This window comes from Oryctolagus cuniculus, chromosome 1 (assembly GCF_051225735.1).
Source record: "Oryctolagus cuniculus isolate XC-2025 breed Fujian yellow rabbit chromosome 1, ASM5122573v1, whole genome shotgun sequence".
NCBI lineage: Eukaryota > Metazoa > Chordata > Mammalia > Lagomorpha > Leporidae > Oryctolagus > Oryctolagus cuniculus.
Window position 1 is genome coordinate 111,876,017 of NC_142867.1, and position 21,464 is coordinate 111,897,480.

Genomic DNA, 21,464 nt, shown 5'->3' on the forward strand with positions numbered 1-21,464 from the left:
GGAAGTTCGTTGCTTCGTTCTTTCTCATTTCTCTCTACTCATTCTTGTTTTGGGAGTTTGCTGTTTGCTCATTCTTACTTTACTATAGAAAAGACTTGTAAAAAGGGGAACAACAAGCGTCTGGTCCAGTGTGGCTCCTCTGCGTGCGGAGGAGCAGCACTTAGCACTGGCCCGAATGATACCTTCTATACAGGTGGAAAGAAGCGCTGAGTGGGGCTGAGGCGGAGACCCCTTCACAGCTGGTGATACTTATGCGCTAGGAAGGGCCACAAGCTGAGGCCAGCCTTTAGCACAGAGGGACTCTGTTTTGTTGTTTTTAAAGATTTATTTATTTTTGTATTTATTTTGTATTTATGAATTTTAAAGATTTTATTTATTTATTAGACAGGTAGATTTTATTTATTTAGTTATTTATTTGACAGGTAGAGCCACAGATAGTGAGAGAGAGGTCTTCCCTCCGTTGGTTCACTCCCCAAATGGCTGCAACGGCTGGAGCTGCGCCAATCTGAAGCCAGGAGCCAGGTGCCCCTTCCTGGTCTCCCACGTGGGTGCAGGGGCCCAAGGACTTGGGCCATCTTCTACTGCTATCCCAGGCCACAGCAGAGAGCTGGACCGGAAGAGGAGCAACCAGGACTAGAACCGGTGCCCATATGGGATGCCGGCGCCGCAGGCGGAGGAATAACCCAATGCAACACGGTGCCAGCCCCTAACTTGGAAATCAAAGTTCTACAGAGAGAGAAGGAGAGGCAAAGAGAGAGAGAGATTTTCCATCCGCTGGTTCACTCCACAGTTGGCCGCACAGCCAGAGCTGAGCCAATCCAAAGCCAGGAGCCAGGAGCTTTCTCCAGGTCTCCCAAGCGGGTGCAGAAGCCAAGGACTTGGGCCACCTTCTCTTGCTTTCCCAGGCTGTAAGCAGAGAGCTGGATTGTAAGAGGAGCAGCCAGGACACAAACCAGAGTCCATTTGGGATGTGGGTGCTGCAGGCCAGGGCTTTAACCCACTTCACCACAGCGCCAGCCCCCGACACAGAGGGACTTTGTAACACACACGCTCTGAAGCTTGGTGAGAAGTGATCCCCAGGGCCGCTTGATGTCTCTGCCACCCCCGCTCATGATGTCACGGAAAATTCTGTGTGGCTGGGCTCCAGAACACAGCAGCCTATCCTCTGCCATGGTGAGGCAGCCACAGCCTTAGAAGGACCATGACAAGGGACTAGAGTCACAACAGATAAACTCTCCATCACAGTGTCCATGCAGGGCAGAAGCAAAGGAAGGACACAGGGACTCAGAGGGGCAAGGCCCCAGCCAAGTCAGGACAGGGGCCAGTGCTGTGGTGTAGTGGGCTAAGCCTCTGCCTGCAGTGCCAGCATCCCATATGAGTGCTGTTCATGTCCTGGCTGCCCCACTTCCAATCCAGCTCTCTGCTGTGGCCTGGGAAAGCAGTGGAAGATGGCCCAAGTGTTTGGGTCCCTGCATTCGCTTGAGAGACCTGGAAGAAGCTCCTGGCTCCTGGCTTCAGATCAGCACAGCTTCTGCCATTGCAGCCATTTGGGGAGTGAACCAGCGGATGGAAGACTTCTCTCTGTCTCTCCCTCTCTCTGTCTATAACTCTGTCTCTCAAATAAATAAATAAAGCTTTAAAAAAAAAAGCCAGGCACTTGCTGTGTGAAAGAGGACATTTTATTGGCTGAGCGATGAGGAAAATGTTGATAAATGATGTCTTCAGAAGCCCCAATCTCGTGTTCACTTGTTCCGAGCCCAGTTGCCTCCAATGCGGCTGTACTGAGCATCATCCCGATCTTGGAGAGTCTAAGAGATAAGAGGGGGAGACACAGAGGCAGGGTCAAAACCCTCCTGGGGAGAGCCAAGGCTGACCTCTCTAGACACCCCTGGGAATGAAGCCCCTACAGGACCCTTCCCACATGCACCCAACACACCTGGTGTCAGCCTGCCTGTCCCCACTCACCCTCCTCCCAGGTCTGCCTCCGACCCCCCTCCAGGCCCAGGGCTCACCTGATAGAGCTGGTCGTTCCTCAACAGAGCTTGAGTGTCTGCAGCTGGAAGAAGCAGGGGACATAGTCACCAAGGGCCTGGGAGGTGGGGACAGCAGGCCCCCTGCACAGTGCAGGGGGCCTGCAGCTGATCACAACCCCCAGCTCAGAGAAACCCACAGGAGCAATTCTGGCTTGTGTTTTTTCAACAACCAGTTGTAGGAGTCTTCAGGGGATTGCAAAAGTGACTCCCAGATGAGATTGAGCTTCCCACCAGCCCCATTCCTTGGCTGATGAGTAAGCTCATTGGTATGCATTCATGCGCGCACACACACATACACACACACACTGCCCCTCCACTAACCCCCAGAGAGTCTTCCAGTCTCATGTCCAGAAAAGCAGTAGACTCCCAAAGCGAGGAGCAGAGTGGCAATGATATCAGTGATGACGATGCCAGCCAGGGTGGCCGAGTCCAGCTCCACACAGTTCTGGCACACTGTGGGGGAAGCAGGGAGGCAGGCGATGGAGAGGGTCTTCAAGGCCAGGCAATCATCTCTGCTTCCCAGGGCAGCCCTAGGATCTCTCATGCCCAGATCCAAGCTTCGGTAAGAACTCGGGACAAAGGCCTGCTGATGGTCTCGCTGCCGCTGTCTCTGCACTTCAACCCCAGGGTTCCCAGAGCAGAGCCAAGAAATCACCTTAGCTTTGTGGGACCTTAAACAAGGTGGTGGGTCCATCCTGTGTCCCAAACAAGATCCCTGCTGCTCTCTCTCCCACTCTGAGGCCCCCCAAATCCAGATAGTACTGTTACAAGAGGGACCCCAGTTCACAAATAGCATTGATTCACCACAGCCCACTCCAGCCAGAAAGCATCACACCCAGAGGCCCCTTCCTTTCCAACCCAAGGGTCCCGAAGGCACATACTTCGATAATAGACTTGCAGAGCGGGGACTTTTTTGGCCGAATCACCTGCAGTTTCGCACGAATACTTTCCTCATGGATCCAAGATGCGTTTTCCCAAGTTCAGTGTCTTATTGTCTGCTAACAGTATTCCCTCTGTTCCCTCCATCCACTTGATGCTGGTATTGCAACTCAAAAACACACTGTCTTCCAGCTCCTCGACGTGTATGTGGTCGGGGCTCACTAAGGGAAGAAATACAACAGCTGAAGAAGTTCTGTGGCCGCACTGAACCCCTTGTCCTGTTCAGGCTCATACTTAAGGACCGCTTTCCCAGTCCAGGACAGCTTTTGGCTCCAGTGAGAGGGACAGAAGTCACAAGAGAAAGGCTTTGGGAAGCTCGCCATGAACTGCTGGGACCAGGGAGGACCCGAGGCTGCAGAGCAAGGAAATGACAGGTCTTGAGGGATTTGGGGCAAAAGAAAGAGCCATGGAGCTGGCTTGACCCAAGAACCTTCTTGGAACTGAGTTCAGACCACTGATTAGAAGTGGGAGGAGGAGCGGTGCTGTGGCATAACAGGTAATGCTGCCTCCTGTGATGTCGGCAGCCCATATGGGTGTTGGTTTGTGTCCCTGCTGCTCCACTTCCAATCCAGCTCTCTGCCAATGGCTGAGGGAAATCAACAGAGGATTGGCCCAAGTGTTTGGACCCTAGCCATCCATGTGAGAGACCCGGATAAAGATCCTGACTCCTAGCATCGGCCTGGCCCAGCACTGGCCATTGTGGCCATCTGGGGAGTGAGCCACAGATGAAAAATCTCTCTCCCTGTGACTTCTTTTTTCTTTTCTTTTCTTTTCTTTTCTTTTCTTTTCTTTTCTTTTCTTTTCTTTTCTTTTCTTTTCTTTTCTTTTCTTTTCTTTTTAAGATTTATTTATTTGAAAGGCAGAGATACAGAGAGGCAGAGGCAGAGAGAGAGATCTTCCATTTGTTGGTCTACTCCCCAGATGGCTACAACGGCCAGAGCTGCGCTGATCTGAAGCCAGGAGACAGGAGCTTCTTCCGGGTCTCCCACGCGGGTGCAGGCACCCAAAGATTTGGGCCATCTTCTACTGCTCTGCCAGGCCAGAGCCGTGGATCAGAAGTGGAGCAGTTGGGACTCGAATCGCACCCATATGGGATGCTGGCACTACAGGCGGTGGCTTTACCCACTATGCCATAGTGCTGGCCCCAGGACTTCCAGTTTTAAAAGCAGGCAAACTGGGATGACTTGGCATCCTACTGAGTATGCAATAACATACCCTTCCCCTCCTGCTCGACCTAGAGTTCATTTTTCTTTTAAAACATTTGTGAGTGCTGGTTCCTGGCTCCATGTGGTAACACAATGATAGCCTCAATGGCCAGGAGTCCCAACCCAGAGTCCGTGTGCCCTAGACGGAGCAAGTGCACACAACTCTGCTCCTCTAAGCAGCCCTTGGCTCAGGCATACACATATACTGAATCATTTCCTAGAGCTCCCTGGCTTATGGTCTTAGAGAGACACCAAAGTCAATACGTGTTCCTAGCCAGAGTCGGTCAAAGACAAATGGCTGTTTCCCCAACCGTGTGCTCCATCCAGCCTTGCCCTCCTGACACCCTGGGGTGCCGGGTGAATTGCAGCTAGAGATGAGAACCACCTTCACATGGTACTGTCCCTCTCAGTCCCTGCCCCGCAGAAGCCTCTTGTACCTTGAGGAAGAAGGATAACCAGTATGAAGCCAGCCAGAAGCCCGCCGTGTTCCATCTTCCGGGGGAATTCATCCAGTAGAGAGAGCCAGGTCACGGAACCATCAGCCAGAGTGAGAGCTGCCCTCCCCAGCTGACTGACGGAGAGCCGAGAGTGGGGGAGGAACTAGAAGACGCCTGCCTCTCTGCTGTCTGCCACAGTGATCGGGGCTGTCATCAGGGCTAGGAAGGAAGCAGGTGCAAATTGCTCTCTCCGAGCAGGGGGCCTGGCGGGGAGGGGAAAGAAGGGAGAACAGAGAATGTGGACAAGCTTGCCTGGACTTCCAGGAAGTGACAGGGATTTGGGATCTTCAGCGAGGACTTCCAGGCATTTACTGACAACATGGCATTTACTCACCACTGAAAAACTGCCACCTCCCCACCTTGCTGAAGGAAGCAGTGGGCCTGTTGCATAAAGCTGGGTGCCTCCTGCTCCTGGTCTTTCTCAGGATCCTTGACCGGGCCACCTGAGATGCCAGATCAAGCAGCTTCTGGTCAGAGCAAGCCAGGCATTAGTGCCCTCCCGTCTCCACCCGCAGACTTCAATACTGGCCCCAATACTGCCTTCCCAAAAGTCTTGGGCCAGTCAGGGAATTCTTCAAAACTTCACTCACCCAGTATTAATAGGATTTGAACAAATTATTTGCATGGCTCCTGACACAGCGTATGTGCCCAATAAGAGGTAGTTATTATTAACAACATATCATTGGGGCAGGCATTGTGGCAGGTTAAGCCACCACTTGGGATACCCACATCCCATATTGGAATGCCTGGTTTGAGCTCCAGCCTCTCCACTTCTGATGTAACTTCCTGCTAATACATCCTGGGAAGTCATAGATAATGGCCCAAGTTCCTGGGCCCCGGCCAACCACATGGGAAACCTGGATGGAGCTGCTGGATCCTGGCTTTGATCCTGGGCCAGTGCTGCCATTGTGGGCATTTCGGGGAGTTAACCAACAGGTGGAAGATCTCTCACTTGCTCACTTGCTTGCTTTTGCTCTGCCTTTCAAACAAACAAATAAATAAACAAAGAAAAATATGTTATTTACAAGCAGAATTGAGCCTCCCTGAAAAGCTTGGACTTCTTCCCCAAGGACCTGTGCAGATCCCAAACTCTCCATGCTGCTGTAGTTGGACTGCGATATCCCTGAGCACAGAACCATGTCTGTGCTGCTCGTCACCATCTCTGTGCCTGCAGCGTGGCAAGAAGTCTCTGCCGGTTCTTGTGGCCTTGCTAACTGGTGTGCTGAGAGCATGGGGGCGTAAGATCCTGAAGACTCAGTCCTGCCCTGGCCCCTGGACATGCACTACTGGTCTGTCTTGTGGGAACTGTCCACCTACTCCTTCCCAGATGGATACCTCTTTGATGACCTCAAAAGAACTTTGAAAAAGTTCCTGGATGAGAGGCTGGTATTGTGGTGCAATAGGATCTCATACTGGAGCGCTGCTTGGAGTCTCAGTTGCTCAGCTTCTTATCCAGCTTCCTGCTGGTGCTCCTGGGAAAGGCAGCAGAAGATGGTCCAAGTACTTGGGTCCCTGCCACCCATGTGGGAGATCCAAATGGAGTTCCTGGCTCCTCGCTTTGGCTTGGCCCAGCCCCAGCTGTTGCAGCCAGTTGGGTAGTAAATCAATGGATGCCTTTAAAATAAATAAATCTGTTTTTTTAAAAACTCTTGGATGAAAACCTGGACTCAGGCAGGTTTCATTCAGAGCTCCAGCCCCAAGCACCTGGATCTTGCCTAAGTTCATTAATTCAGGCAGCAACAATCAGCAATAAGCAGCAACAGGTGGCAGGGACGTTGATCTTCCTCATGAACAAAGCAGCCCAGGGCCACCACCCTCCCAGCATCAAAGCAGCGGGCTGTGCAAGCAGAATCTCTGTGTGGGAATCCAGCACTCTCCCACTTCCTCCCCACCACCTCCACCTGCCCTCCTAAACGGAAAAGCAAGAGACATCTGCACCTGCAGCCCAGCTGAAGCCCTGGTTGCCCACGCTGGGGCCAGAGGGTGGAGGCCCCGGGCCCTTGCCTTCTCGCAGAGGCCGCAGCCCGCAGTGGGCTGGGTGGAGCCTTCCTAGCTGCTGCACAGGCTGGCTGGCGGCTAGGGCTGCGCCACGCTTCAACAGCAGGAGGGAGACGGACATGGAGCAGCAGAAGGGTCTGGCTGGCCTCATCCTGACTGTCTTTCTCCTTCAAGGTAAGGGCCTTCTAGGGGCTTGGCAGCCGGGGAAGGGCAATAGGGTAGAGGCCATCACAGAGACAGCAACATGGAGATCCAGCCTTGAGCCCGCCTCAATTGTCATCTCAGGGTTCAAGGAAGCAAGGGCAAAAATGAAGCCTCTGACTGTTCTGTGCCAGAGAAAGCAGAAGCAGTGTCTCAGAGGGGAGATACGATCCTTTTGTCTAAGAGATCAAAACAGGGGACTTGAATCAGAGAGAGGACCCTGCTGCCGCCATCTTAGGTTTTGATGTAGCCCAAAAGGGCAGGGAGTCGGGAAACTGAGAGGAGCAGGTGTGTGTTCCCTCTCCCAGGGCTGGGGTCGGCAGTAGGCCTCAGAAGCACTCATCTGCTCACTTGCTCAGTCGGTCAACTGGTCAGCAAATATGGGTGAGATCCCAACGTGTGGCCAGGGGCACGTAAAGATGTATAAAAAGCTGCTGCTCGGACAAGCTCACTGTCTAATTGAAGAGCCAAGTTTCAACGTCGCCGGACTGAGTGTAGGGCACACTATAAGGTGCCAGTGTGAATACTCAATTGGACATATCCAACGGGAAGTAGATGGAGTGGGTTGGGGTCTGGAGTCTGGACCTGCTGGGGGAAACTGAACTCATGAAGTTGATGAAATACCACAAACACTGTGTGAGATGTGAGGAAGATGGGGCTGGGAGTGGAACTGTGAGGACTCCAACTTGTTTTCTTCCTGTTTGTTTGTTTGTTTGTTTTTTGAGAAGTGACAGACAAGAAGGGAGTGCTCCCACCAGCTGATTCACTTTGCAAATGCCAACACTGGGGACAGCCGGTCAAGCCACCCTATGTATCCAATATGGGAACGCTGGTTCAAGTCCTGGCTGTTCCACTTCGGATCCAGCTTCCTGCTAATGTGCCTGGGAAGGCAGCAGATAATGACTCAAATACTTGAGTCCCTGCCACCTGGGTGGGAAACCAGCCTGGAATTCCTGGTTTCTGGCTCTTGGTTTCAGCATGATCCAGATCTGGCTATTGCAGCCATTTAGGGAGTGAATCAGCAGATGGAAGATTGATCTCTCTCTCCCCCTCTCTCCCCCTCTCTCCCCCTCTCTCCCCCTCTCTCCCCCTCTCTCCCCCTCTCTCCCCCTCTCTCCCCCCTGTCCTCCTCTGTACCTCTCTCTCCCCTTTTCCCTCCCTCCCTCCCTTTAAAACCAGCAAACAAACAAATCTTTTCTAAAATGTCTATAATGGCTGGGGCTGGGCCAGGCAGAAACCAGGAGCTGAGAACTCAACCCACATCTCCCACAAGGGTGGTAGGACCCAATTATGTGAGGCATCATTGCTGCCTCCCAGGTCCCACGTTATCAGAAAGCTGGAGGTAGGAGTGAGAGACTGATGTCAAACACCAGCACTCGAATGTGGGACATTAACCCTTGGGCCAAATACCTGCCCTAGGTTTCCAACTTTTAACGAGCAGTTGGGAGGAGGATAGAATCTCTGGAGAGTGATAAAAGAATGACAAAAGGGCTGGCATTGTGGCACAGCAGTTTAAGCTACTACCTGCAATGCCAGCATCCCAGCTGAGTGCTGGTTCTTGTCCCAGCTGCTCCACTTCTGATCCCACTCCCTGCTAATGCACCTGAGAAAGCAGTGGAAGATGGTCTACATGCTTGGGTTCCTGCATTGATGTGGATACCTGGATGAAGCACTTGGCTCCTGGCTTCAGCCTGGCCCAGCCCTGGCTGTTATGACCATTTGAGGAGAGAGCCAAAGAATGGAAGATCTGTCTCTCTCTCTCCCTTCTACTCTCTCTGTAACTCTGACTTTAAAATAAATAAAGTAAATTTTAAAAATAACTTGAAATGTCAAAGAGAGTCTACTAATACAAGAATATATAGAAAAGTTAAATCTGTAGGATTTGGCAAAATAAAGGGCATGGGTAATTTAGAACAATTTTGGCAGGAGTGTGAATGGGAGTCAAATGGAAATGAGCAGCAGGTGCAGGTCAGGTGTTGAAGAGCAGCAAGTGCAGACTGTTCTTTAGAAAAACTGGATGGGAAGGGAGAAGAGATGCGGTGGTAGGTGAAGGGGGAAGTAGAGTCTGCGGAGAGTGTTTTTGAGAGGGAGGAAAACTTGAGCACATTTCTAGACTAAGAGAAGAGAGTGAGGAGCAAGCTCCTGGAGCTGATGTTGGAGTTGAGAGCAGAGCCAAGGGTAGAGAAGGGAGGGTGATAATTATACCCTCTGAGTCTAAGCGGGGGAAAGTCAGCTAAGGGAGAAAGAGCTGTAGAAGAAAGCATCCACGTTCTTATAAAGATGGACCGGAGGCAATGCTACTTCCTGAAACACAGCTGGCTGATGGCCGAGTAGGAGACCTGAAGGAGGCAATGAGCATTTAGAATTCTTTCTTTCTTTTTTTTTTTTTTTAGAAAAAAATATTTATTTGAAAGAGTTATAGGGAGGGAGAGAGAGAAAAGTCTTCCATCCATTGGTTCACTCCCCTATTGCCAGCACAGCCAGGGCTTGGCCAGACCAAAGCCAGGATCCAGGAGTTTCATCCAGGTCTCCCACATGGGTACAGGGGCCCAAGCATTTGGGTCATCTTCCACTGCGTCCCCAGCTCATCAGAAGGGAACTGGATCAAATGTGGAGCAGCCAGGACTCAAACTGGTGCTCATATGGGATGCCGGCCCTGCAGGCAGTAGCTTAACGGGCTACACCACAGCGCTGGCCCTAGAATTATTTCTGAGAAAAGAGGGAAGGAGAGCCAGTGGGGGGCAATGCCGGATGCTGGGTGGGGCAGCTGGAGTAGTGGAAAGAGCATTGGGCCGAGGAACAGAGACTCAGGGCTCCAGCCTCAGCTCAGCCACCACTGCATTGTGTGACCCTCTGGGCTCAGTTCTCACACCAGTTAACCCAGAAACTCCACTAGAAGAGATCTCAGTCCTACGAGGGAGTTGCACTCAGGTAAGCAAAATTAGATGTCACTGAGCAATTTGATTTCCTCTTTTTTTTTTTTTTAAATAAAGTATGGGTCCTTTTTTGCCATATCATTTTGTTTTCTTTTTTAAAAGACTTATTTATTTATTTGAAAGGCAGAGTTACAGAGAGACAGAGGTAAAGAGGGAGGGAGAGAGAGAGAGAGAGAGAGAGATGTCTTCCATCCACTGGTTCACTCCCCAGATGGCTGCAATGGCCATAGCTGGGTGGATCTGAAGCCAGGATCTGGGAGCTTCTTCTAGGTGCCCCATGCAGATGCAGGGGCCCAAGCATTTGGGCCATCTTCTACTGCTTTCCCAGGCCATAGCAGAGAGCTGGATTGGAAGTGGAGCAGCCGGGACTCAAACCAGCACCCATATGGGATGGCAGCACTGCAAGCGGTGGCTTTACCTGCTATGCCACAGTGCTGGCCCCTAGATTTCCTTTCTTATGGAAAGTTCGGAGGAAGAGTCTCTGTACCCTCCCCTGGCAGCCAGGTGGTCAGAGAAAAGGGCTAGCAAGAAATCTGTTTTAACTGTTAGCTTGACTTTTCTCCCCCACTCACTCATTTCTTTGCTCATGCATTCATTCAACAAACATAAAGCTCCTACCATGTTCCGGGTGCTGTGCTGGGTACCATTCATGAAAGCTTAGCCTTGCACAAGTTCTGAGTCAGTTAACTCCTTCCAACTATTTGCAGCACCCTTTGACTCATGCCTACCTCTCCTACCACACACTCGGCCTCTAGCCACACCACCTCTTTGTCCTTTTCCAAGTGCGTCTCTTTGCTTGGCTATTCTTTCTGCTTAGAATGACTGCGTGTCTGGTGAGTCTCTACTCTTCCTCAAGGTCCACTTTGTCACAAACCCTTTGGAAGCAGCACCTCGCTCTTCACATCACCACCCTTTTATCCCACAATGCTTGATCATAGCAGGTCACAACAGGGCCCCGTGAATGTGTGGACTGAATCCAACTGTACTGAATTGCAGTGCTAGGTCCTGTAGTATTTCTACCATGCAACTCTACTACTACAAGTTTGGAGACAGATTTGAGAGCTAATTGAATAGCTAGCTTTCCCTGGGACATCCTGGGTTTCTACCAGAAATGGATCACCAGGGATGGAGATTTTGGAAATAACTCATCTCTAATAGGCTTTTAGACATTGTAACAGAGAGGGCTAAGCTGCCACTTGGGACTCCAACATCCCATATCAGAGTGCCAATTGGAACTCTGCCTCCTCTGCTTCTGATTCAGCTTCCTTCTGGTGCATCCTGGAAGACAGTAAATAATGACTCATGAGAGGAATATTCCACAAAATATTATTTAATAGAGAAATATTCCATCTGTTGGTTCACCTCACAAATGACCATGACAGTCAGTTCTTGCCTGCACTGAAGCCAAGAGCCAGGAACTCCATCCTGGTTTCCCATATGGGTGACAGGAGCCAAAACACTTGGTCCATCTTCCACTGCTTTCACAAGCACATTAGCAGGAAGTTGGATCAGAAGCAGAGCAGCAGAGAATCAAATTGTCACTCCAATATGGGATGCTAGCATTATAAGCAGCAGCTTAACCCACTGTGCTAAAATGCTAGCCCCTCAAAAGAGTGATTTCAAAAAGTTTAGAAGACTTTAGCTAGAGTACACTCACTCCTAGCCAGGGCCTCGACTGCTAAAGGAGCAGACCTTTCTGGACCATATGGGCAATACCAGTATGTATACTGCAATACAGTTCTGAAAATTGAACCCCTCAGAGTTGTGTCAGACCCCACCAGGCCAGGGATGGCCCCCAAAAGATTGCCCTCACTTTAAATGCCAGGCACAAGAGCAGGCATTTCTAGACTGTTCATACTTCTGACAAACTGGCCACAAATCCAGAGGGTTCCCATAACCCTCTCATGTTTGATAATTCACTAGAATGACTCAAAGAACTCAGGAAAGCACTTTATCTACTATCACAGTTTTACTATAAAAAATAAAATCTGGGGGTTGGCATTGTGGCATAGTGGATAAAGCCGCTGCCTGCAATGCTGGCATCCCACATGGGCACTGGTTCATGTCCTGGCTGTTCCACTTTTGATCCAGCCCCCTGCTAATGGCCTGGGAAAAGCAGCGGAAGATGGCCCAAATGTTTTTGGCCCTGCCACCCACACTGGAGACCCAGAAGAAGCCCCACCTCCTGGCTTTGGCCTGGCCCAGTACTGGGCCTTTGTAGCTATCTGCGAAGTGAATCAGCAGATGGAAGATCTCTCACATGTGATCTCTCTCTGTGTCTGTCTCTAACTCTGACTTTCACAATAAATAAATTTTTTAATAAATGAAATCGGGTCCAGCCAAATGAAGAGACCCATGAAGCAAGGTCTGGGAGCCATCCCGGCACCTTAATGTGTCCACCAACCAAGGTTTTTATGAAGTATCCTTACATTGGCATGATTGATTGGATGGTTGGCCACTTGATTGCACCCGATCTCGAGCTTCTTCCTCCCCACCCCACTCTCAGGACTGATATCACTGGCTTCAAATCCCTGATCCTCTAACTACATGGTTGGTCTTGACCAGCCTCATCTTGAGTCACCTCCTTAGCACAAACTCAGGTGGGGTCCCAGGGTCCACCATCCTTAACAAAGGTGCTGCTATCACTCATGAAATTCCAAGGGCTTAGAAACTTCCTCCCAGGATGTTAGGAGAGAGGCCAAACAGCGCCTTTGTTATCACACAAAATTCCTCTTAGGCTATGATCCAAGGAAGTAGATACAGAGACTATCTGCCCAAGGACTAAGAGCTCTCCTGACCTTGGTCTCAAATGACCATGAGGGCCCTTCCAGGCATCTGAACAACTCCATGCCCAGCTGACCCTCTTTCTTCTGTCTCTACAGGTACTATGGCCCAGATTAAAAAAGGTAAGGGAAATGGCTGATTTGAATCCTCAAGCTCTGAGGATATTCATAGAAATACAACTTCCTATAACAGTAGTGCTACCAGAACAGTTTAGAAAAGTAGGGATGATAGGTGGTGTTCCCATTGTCAATCAAAGCAGTGGCCTTAACTGCCTCGTCCTTGCAGGAGAAACAAAACCCTAGCAGCAAGGCACTTCTGCAAGTTGGGACCCCTGGACCAGCAGCATTGGCATCACCTGAGAGCACGTTAGAAGTGCAGAATCACCCCCTCCCAAGCACTGCTGAATAGAGCCTGGAGCGCCAGCAAGATCCCCATGTACTCTAGTGTCTTCTCTTGGCTCCTGGGGGCAGGGAGAATTTCAGAGGTAGCATCTATAACGGAACTCTGGCTTTTCCTTTTTCAGAAAATCTTATGATAGAAGTGGATGACAATCGAGATGATGGCTCAGTGCTTCTGACTTGTAAATTGCCAGACAAAAATATCAAGTGGTTAAAAGATGGGCAGGAAGTGAAGTTCCGAAATGTAAGTGGAAATAAGTGGAACCTGGGAAGTAGTACCAAAGACCCTCAAGGAATATATTCGTGTAAAGGAGCAACGAAAAGTTCGGAATCACTCCACGTGTATTTCAGAAGTATGTAATCTCCTTTGGTCTGCTGTTGTGAAATGAAGCAGTATCTGCTGTGCTGGGTGGGCTTTCTGCCCCAGGTGAAGGGGGGGATAGGTGCTGAACAGTGGTATGTTAGCCAGCTCTCTCTCTCTTTTTAAAGATTTATTTATTTATTTGAAAGTCAAGAGTTACACAGAAAGAGTAGGAGAGGCAGAGAGAGAGAGAGAGAGGTCTTCCATCCATTGGTTCACTCCTCAATTGGCCTCAACAGCCAGAGCTGCACCAATCCAAAGTCAGGAGCCAGGAGCTTCCTCTGGGTCTCCCATGTGGATGCAGGGGTCCAAGGACTTGGGCCATCTTCCACTGCTTTCCCAGGCTATAGCAGAGAGCTGGATCGAAAGTGGAGCAGCCGGGTCTCGAACCGGCAGCCATTTGGGATGCCAATACTGCAGACAGCAGCTTTACCCGCTATGCCACAGTGCCAGCCCCTAGCCAACTTTCTTAATCTCAGCTTGCCCCCTCCCCTTTTAATATGACAAGACAGCTTCTTGAAAAAGCATAGCCAGTCCTATAAAGCCTTGGTTACCTTTGGGTGGGCCCCATGGATTGGAGCAGTTCTGCAACTCCTGTGAATTGAATTGGGGGAAAGTGAGACAGAGGAAATTACAAGCTGGGCAGCATTAAGAATGGAGTGGAGGGCAGTTGAGCCTGGAGGAGGGAAGCTGGTCTTCCTTTAATTACATATGTTCCCTAATAATAAGACCACATGGGCTTCCCAGGGACACCTGGGGGTGGAGGAACATCCAGAAGTATTGAGTTCTTGCTCCCACAATCTGCTCTTGCCACACCACCCACAGAAGGAGGAAGCTGCTGCCTTAGACAGTGGTATTATTGCTGGTAGGCAGGAGAAAAGGGTCTAGGAAAAACAACCTTCGCACCCTGAAGGAGGCATATTTCTCCTTTTCCCACAGTGTGTCAGAACTGCATTGAGTTAAATGCAGCCACTGTTTCCGGCTTTGTCTTCACTGAAATCATCAGCATTTTCTTCCTTGCTGTTGGAGTCTACTTCATTGCAGGACAAGATGGAGTTCGCCAGTCAAGGGGTAAAAATAAAAATATTTCTAGATAACAGATGGGACCATCTGAGCCCCTCAGCTTCCTTTCTACCAAAATAGTCCCAGTAGAAGAGACTGAGTTGGCAGGTGCATGGCTAGGTAAGGCTCTGCTTCTATGGGGCGGGAAAAAAAGCAAAACTTGGTCACGGCTTATTTACTGATCTCAATGTCCAAGTGTCCCCACACTTTTAAAAAACTCTACATAAATTCCATATACAGAAAGGTGAATCACAAGCACACAGTTCAAAAAAAACAATTTAGCAAAGCAAATGCATTCATGTATTCAGTACTAGGTTCAGAAACAGACTATTGTCAGCACCCTGTGGACCCCTCTCCTGCTCACTTCCAGCCACCACCCATCCCCAGGACTAAACACTCTCCTGGCTTCTAACAACAGGAATTCATTTCGCCTGTTTCTTTTTTTGATGTGTGTGGATTCCTGTAGTGAGCATTCTTGCAATACAGCTTATTTTGCTCATCAACATGCGTGTTAGATTTATCCATATTCTTGTGTGGAGATGATTCTTATCGCTATTAGTATTGTTTAGTGTAAATATAACCCAACATATTATCCATTCTCTCTTGTGTATGTGTTATTTTGTCTATTTTTTGTTGTTGTTGTTCAGCTTCAGATAAGCAGACTCTGTTGCCCAATGACCAGCTCTACCAGGTAAGAGAATGAGACAAGAAAGAGGCCTGGCTACAATTAGCGGATATAAAACTCTGGGATTGGGGGACACACTATTTGGAAGCCACTATAGAGATAAGATACTATAGAGAGCATACCGGAAGCTGGGATGGTTAGTCCTTTAGGTAGAACAAATGAAATGAAAAGGACTGTGAGAGGCAGAGGTCAGGACCTAGTGAGGAAAAGGGGGAGCGCACACTGGGAGGAACCCAAAAGCAATGCTATGCAAAGCCTCCATGTTCTTGTCCTGCTCCCACCTCTAGGGCTGCAAAACACACACTCCAGTGCCTCGCATATAAAAAGCTTTCCATGACTATGCATCAAATTAATGAATAGGCGATGGAAAAACAGGAGCTATTGACTGTACTGTCCCTTTCAGCCCCTCAAGGATCGGGAAGATGACCAGTACAGCCATCTTCAAGGAAACAACTTGAGGAAGCACTGAGCTCAGGACATGGCAGGTGGGCTCTTCAACACTACTCCTGAGGAAGTACCATGGCATCACCTGCACTCCCAACTGCCAAGTCTGTCTTCCTGCCCCAAACAGCCAGTAGGATCACACTGTGTGTGTGCATGTGTATGTGTGCATGTGTGTGCGCATGTGTGCATGTGGCAGCGGAGGGGTGGATTATGGATGCTTTTTTCTGAAATCACAGGGGCTAGTACTGACTGGCCTAAGAGAATATGGATGCTGCAAATCTCTCAGAACACGACCTCAAGCCATAGAGGTGCTGAGTGTTAATCTTAACCTATGTTAGGGTTTCTAGTTAATTCTTCATGATGAAGGATGGTCCTGTGCATTGTAGGACTTGAAGCAGCATCTCTGGCCTCTGTCCACCAGACGACAGTAGTACCCCAGGTGTGACAACCAAAACCAGTCCAGAACATTGTCAAACTCCCCCTGGGGGCAAAGTCACCTTTATTTAAGAACCATTGGCCTGGGGCCAGCGCTGTGGTGCAGCAGGTTAACGCCCTGGGCTGAAGCATCGGCATCCCATATGGGTGCTGGTTCTAGTCCCGGCTGCTCCACTTCCAATCCAGCTCCCTGCTATGACCTGAGAAAGCAGTATAAGATGGCCCAAATCCTTGGGCCCCTGCACCCACATGGGAAACCTGGCTCCTGACTTTGGATCAGTTCAGCTCTAGCCATTGCAGCCATTTGGAGAGTGAACCAGCGAATGGAAGACTTCTCTCTCTGACTCTACCTCTCTCTGTAACTCTGTCTTTCAAATAAATAAAGATAAATCTTAAAAAAAAAAAAAAAGAACCACTGGTCTATATTACTAACTTTTCAATTAACTGATAAATCAACCAATCAGAAGTTCTGGATCAAAACATTTATTGGAAGTTTCAATCAGAAAGACAGGACTGAAAGTATTAATTGATTTTCTGAACTAATTTTGATTTTCTTTTTCCCAATCCAGGTGTTCTCCCTTCCATCCTGTTCTCAGAATCAAGGCAATACATTCTAGAGAGCTCCTAGCAGGGATAGCTTCAGCCTTGAATCCAAACTCAAGGTTCCCCACGGTGACAAATGGAGAAGCAAGGCCATCAAGGTTAATTTCGGCTTTCTTCAAAGTAAAAATAAATATGGTGTTTTGAGAGCGCCACCTATCGGGAAAGTTTTTAAAAGGAAAAGATCAAATAACCCCCTCTGTTTGAATAGTTGTTTTGCTTTAATTCTTATTTCATTTTGGTATAGGTCATAGTTCACATGGTTTAAATATTAACCCTCCACCTCCATCCCCAGCCATCCAGTTGCCCTCTAAAGAGGCAAACTGGTTTCTTAGATATCTTTCTGGAGGTCTTTTCAGCATATATGAGCGAATTCCCAAGTATGTATTCTATCATCCTCTATTTTTCACACAAACGGTATTATACTGTACATCTGGCACTTTTCCCTTGAAGATTGTTTCGCGTAAGTATATAAGGAACTCCTTTGCCAAACATACAGTGACATTATGTAAATCAACTTGAGTATTTTTTTTTTAACAATTAAAAAAAAAAAAGCAGATGGGGGTGGGGAGATACAAGAGAGAGAGATCTTCCAATCACCAATTCATTCCCCAAATGGCCACAACGGTTGAGGCTGGATCAAGCTGAAGCCTGGAGCCTGGACTTAACCCAGATCTCCCATGTGGGTGCAGGGCCCAAGCACTTGGGCCATCCTCACTGCTTTCCCAGATGCATTAGCAGGGAGCTGAATAGGAAGTGGAACAGCCAGAACTTGAACTAAACCCGTGCAGCTTAACCTGCTGTGCCACACCAGTCTCCCACTTGAATGTATTTTATCAGTCATCTACTTAAGTTGATTTCAATCATTTGCTTTAACAACAATGTTGTATAAATGTATAGGCCGGCGCCGCGGCTCACTAGGCTAATCCTCCGCCTAGCGGCGCCGGCACACCGGGTTCTAGTCCCGGTCGGGGCGCCGGATTCTGTCCCGGTTGCCCCTCTTCCAGGCCAGCCCTCTGCTGTGGCCAGGGAGTGCAGTGGAGCATGGCCCAGGTGCTTGGGCCCTGCACCCCATGGGAGACCAGGAAAAGCACCTGGCTCCTGGCTCCTGCCATCGGATCAGCGCGGTGCGCCGGCCGCAGCGCGCCAACCGCGGCGGCCATTGGAGGGTGAACCAACGGCAAAGGAAGACCTTTCTCTCTGTCTCTCTCTCTCACTGTCCACTCTGCCTGTCAAAAAAAAAAAAAAAAAAAAAAAAAAAAAAAAAAAAAAAAGTATAGATACTATTTTTTTAAAACAACTGCATTGAAATATAATTTACATGCCATAAAAGTCCATCATTTTTAAGAATTCTACCTGTTCTCAATAGTTTTTAGTAAACTTATCCAGTGGTAGAACCATCTTCAGAATCCAGTTTTAGGGGCTGGCGCAGTGGGTTAACATCCTGGCCTGAAGCACCGGCGTCCCATATGGGCGCCGGTTCCAGTCTCAGCTGCTCCACTTCCAGTCCAGCTCTCTGCTGTGCCCTGGGAAAGCAGAAGATGGCCCAAGTCCTTGGGCCCCTGCACCACGTAGGAGATTTGGAAGAAGCTCCTGGCTCTTGGCTCCTGGCTTCAGATCAGCACAGCACCGGTAGTTACAGCCAACTGGGGAGTGAATCATTGGATGGAAGACTTCTCTCTCTCTCTCTCTCTCTCTCTCTCTCTCTCTCTCTGACTCTCCTCTCTCTATGTGTAACTCTGACTTTCAAATAAATAAATAAGTCTTTAAAAAATCCAGTTTTAGACCATTCTTGGGGCCAGCGCTGTGGCACAGCAGGGTAAGCCACCATCTGTGATACCACCATCTCATATGGGCAACAGAACAGTTCAAGTCCCTGCTGCTCCTGCTATTTCCAATCCATACTAATGCATTAGTATTGCTAATGCATCTGGGAAAACAGCAGGATGTCTCAAGTCCCTGGGCCCCTGAACCCATGTGGGAGACCTGGATGGAGTTCCAGGCTCCTAGCTTTGGCCTGGCCCAGCCCCCTGCTATTGCAGTCATTTGGGGAGTAAACCAGTAGATGGAAGATCTCTCCCTCTCTCTAACTCTGCCTTTCAAATAAAATTAAACAAATCTAAAAAAAAAAAAACATTTCAATGACTCTCAAGATTCTTTGTGTGGCTGGTGCTGTGGCACAGTGGATTAATCCTCTGCCTGCAGCACCTGCATCCCATACGGGCACCAGTTCTAGTTCTGGCTGCTCCTCTTCCAATCCAGCTCTCTGCTATGGCCTGGAAAAGCAGTGGAGGATGGCCCAAGTGCTTGGGCCCCTACACCCATGTGGGAGACCAGGAAGGAAGAAGATCCTGGCTCCCGGCTTCAGACCAGCATAGTTCCGGCCATTGCGGAAATTTGGGGAGTAAACCAGCGGATGGAAGACCTTTCTCTCTGTCTCTTCCTCACACTGCCTGTAACTCTACCTCTCAAATAAATAAATAAAATCTTTAAAAAAAAAAAAGATTCCTTGTGCTGGCTGCACTTGCTCCATGTTCCCATCCTCAACCCCAGGTAACCACTAATCTCTCTCTGTCTCTAGATTTGCCTTTTCTGGACATTTTATGAAACAGAATCATACTACATGGGGTATTTTGTATGCAGCTTCTATCACTGAGCATGTTTTCAGGGGCATCTAAGTTGTAGCAAATACCAATGTTTTGTTTTGTTGCTGAGTGGTGTCCCATTGTATGGCTACCCCACATTTTACTTGTCTATGGGATTGTTCCCATTTGGGGGGCAACAAATAGGATTGCTAAAAGGATATGCCAAAAAGCTGATGGCAGGGCCAGCATTGTGGTGCAGTTGGTTAAGCTGCTGCTTACAAGGTCAGCATCCCATGTCAGAGCACAGCTCCTGATCCAGCTCCCTGCTGATGAACTTGAGAAAGCAGTGGAAGATGACCCAAGCACTTAGGTCCCTGCCACCCATATGGGAAAGTTACTGGTACCTGGCATTAGCCTGGCCCAGCCCTGGCTGTTACAGCCATTTGAGGAGTGACCCAGCAGATAGATTTCTCTCTCTCTGATGTTCTGCCTTTCAAATAATTTTTTTAAAGGTTCATGGAAAAGCAAAATCAAAAGATGTTTCATGTGGAAAAATTTGAAATCCATGCATAGTTTTTACATATGTCCACACATAGTTTTTACATGTGTCCACAAACTTTTTTTTAAAGATTTATTTATTTGAAAGGCAGAGAGAGAATCTCCCATCCACTGATTCACTCCCCAAATGGCCACAATGGTCAGGGCTGGGTCAGGATGAAGCCAGGAGCTTCTTCCAGGTCTCCCACCTAGATGCAGGGGCCCAGGCCCTTGGACCATCCTCCACTGCTTTCCCAGGAACATTAGCAGGGAACTGCATCAAAAGTGGAGCAGCCTGAACTCAAACCAGCATCAACATGGGATGCTGGCATCACAGGCAGTTAGCTCAACATGCTGTGCCATAGCACCAGGCCCTGTCATTGAACGTTTTGAAGATTGCCTTATATAAGATTTCCAAAATTTTTTGCACCAAAACAAACTTATATTTTAATTCCATTTTCCCACAAATTTTTTTTCTAGTATCTTTGCATGAACATTCTCATACAAGTCTTTGTATGAGCATACAAATATGCTTTCATTCTTCCAGGAGTGAAGAATTATTGTGTCATATTGTGAATGTATGTGTAACTTTTTAAGAAACTGCCAAACTGCTTTCCAAACTAGCTGCACTATTTTACATTCCTATTTGTGTGTGTGTGTGTGTGTACATGGAATCACACATCATATGTCCCTTTGTACTACGTTTATTTAACTTAGTGTTACATTTGGAAGGTTCACCCATGCTGTCACATGTATCAGAACTTCATTGTTTTTCTTTTCAATCATCTTTGGTGTCTGTTTTCCCTAGAACTTCATTCTTTTTTAAGGCTGTATAGTCAAATATACCTACATACCATATTTTGTTTATCCATTCATCTGTTGATGGACATTCTAGGTTGTTTCTGCCTTTTGGCTATTATGAATAGCTGCTATGAATATTGATGTACAAGTATCTGAATTGCTGCTTTCAGTTCTTTTGTGTATCAGTCACAAAGTAGAATTGCTGGATCATACAGTAATATTATGCTTCTATTTCTGAGAAACTATCAAAATGTTTTTTTCAAGTGGGTATTCTACATTCTCACCAGTAATGCCTTAAAGTTCAGATTTCTCCACATTCTCAGCAACAATTACTTTCATTTTGCTTGAAACAGCCACTGCAGTGTGAAGTAAAATCTCATCATGGTTGTGGATTTTTTTAAAAAATTGTTTTTAATTTGGGAAGCAGAAAGACAGGACTCCCACTCACCAGGCCTCTACCCAACTTGGACTCCATCCAAGTCTCCCACTTGTTTGGCAGCAACCCACACACTTGAGTCGTGACCTGCAGCTACTAGGATGATCATCAGCAGGAAACTGGATTCCATGTAGAGTTGCAGGACTCCAACTAGCCATTCAGATATGGGATGCAGGAGTCCCGAGCAACAGCTTAACCCACTGGGCCACAATGCCTGGCCCACTTGGCCCATTCTTGGATTATTTGGGTTTTTTGGTTACACTCCAAGAGTTCTTTATATATTCTGGATAATAATCCTTTATCAGAGAGATGACTTGCAAGTCCTTTCTGTAATTCTGTGAACTGTCTTACCACTTGTACACTGCTTTTAATTCTGTAGAACTATGCTGTTTCCAGTCACCTTTGTGTACTCTAAAAAAACAACCTTGTAAGATCTAAATTGTCATGGCTGACGCTGCTGGCAAAGTGGGTTAAGCTGCCGCCTACTGTTGCTCCCTTGCCCGCAAAGGAACGACACTGTTTGCAGC

The 21,464-nt window shown here is 48.3% G+C and overlaps 1 protein-coding gene and 1 pseudogene across 6 annotated transcripts; one reads left to right on the forward strand and one right to left on the reverse strand.

Moving 5' to 3' along the window:
- Positions 1 to 1,661: 1,661 nt before the first annotated feature.
- On the reverse strand, positions 1,662 to 4,812 carry LOC100355748 (T-cell surface glycoprotein CD3 delta chain-like; annotated as a pseudogene). Its single transcript, XR_016220970.1, has 4 exons — positions 4,615 to 4,812; positions 2,915 to 3,133; positions 2,013 to 2,056; positions 1,662 to 1,808 (listed from the first exon to the last, which is right to left on the reverse strand). The product of XR_016220970.1 is annotated as a T-cell surface glycoprotein CD3 delta chain-like (transcript).
- A 1,920-nt stretch (positions 4,813 to 6,732) lies between these two features.
- LOC100355340 (T-cell surface glycoprotein CD3 gamma chain) lies at positions 6,733 to 18,352 on the forward strand. Of its 5 annotated transcripts, XR_016220961.1 has the most exons (8): positions 6,733 to 6,846; positions 12,692 to 12,715; positions 13,117 to 13,344; positions 14,292 to 14,423; positions 15,062 to 15,105; positions 15,503 to 15,584; positions 16,548 to 16,679; positions 18,086 to 18,352. XR_016220961.1 is itself a non-coding variant. In XM_002722697.6 (7 exons), exons 1-6 carry the CDS (start codon positions 6,792 to 6,794, stop codon positions 15,566 to 15,568), a joined length of 549 nt encoding a protein of 182 aa, XP_002722743.1. In that variant the 5' UTR covers positions 6,733 to 6,791; the 3' UTR covers positions 15,569 to 15,584; positions 16,548 to 16,786. The 5 variants fall into 5 exon arrangements, 4 of the variants coding, with proteins under 4 accessions (XP_002722743.1, XP_008248667.1, XP_017194159.1 ...); XM_002722697.6 differs by lacking the exon at positions 18,086 to 18,352 and having other exon boundaries at positions 16,548 to 16,786; XM_008250445.5 differs by lacking the exons at positions 16,548 to 16,679; positions 18,086 to 18,352 and adding an exon at positions 16,165 to 16,387.
- Positions 18,353 to 21,464: the final 3,112 nt, after the last annotated feature.

Bases quoted from the DNA above. Each gene is read 5' to 3' on its own strand.
- LOC100355340 (XM_002722697.6), top strand. From the start codon at position 6,792: ATGGAGCAGCAGAAGGGTCTGGCTGGCCTCATCCTGACTGTCTTTCTC. The intron at 12,716-13,116 runs GTAAGGGAAATG...TTCCTTTTTCAG, and splicing joins TATGGCCCAGATTAAAAAAG to AAAATCTTATGATAGAAGTG. The intron at 14,424-15,061 runs GTAAAAATAAAA...GTTGTTGTTCAG, and splicing joins TGGAGTTCGCCAGTCAAGGG to CTTCAGATAAGCAGACTCTG.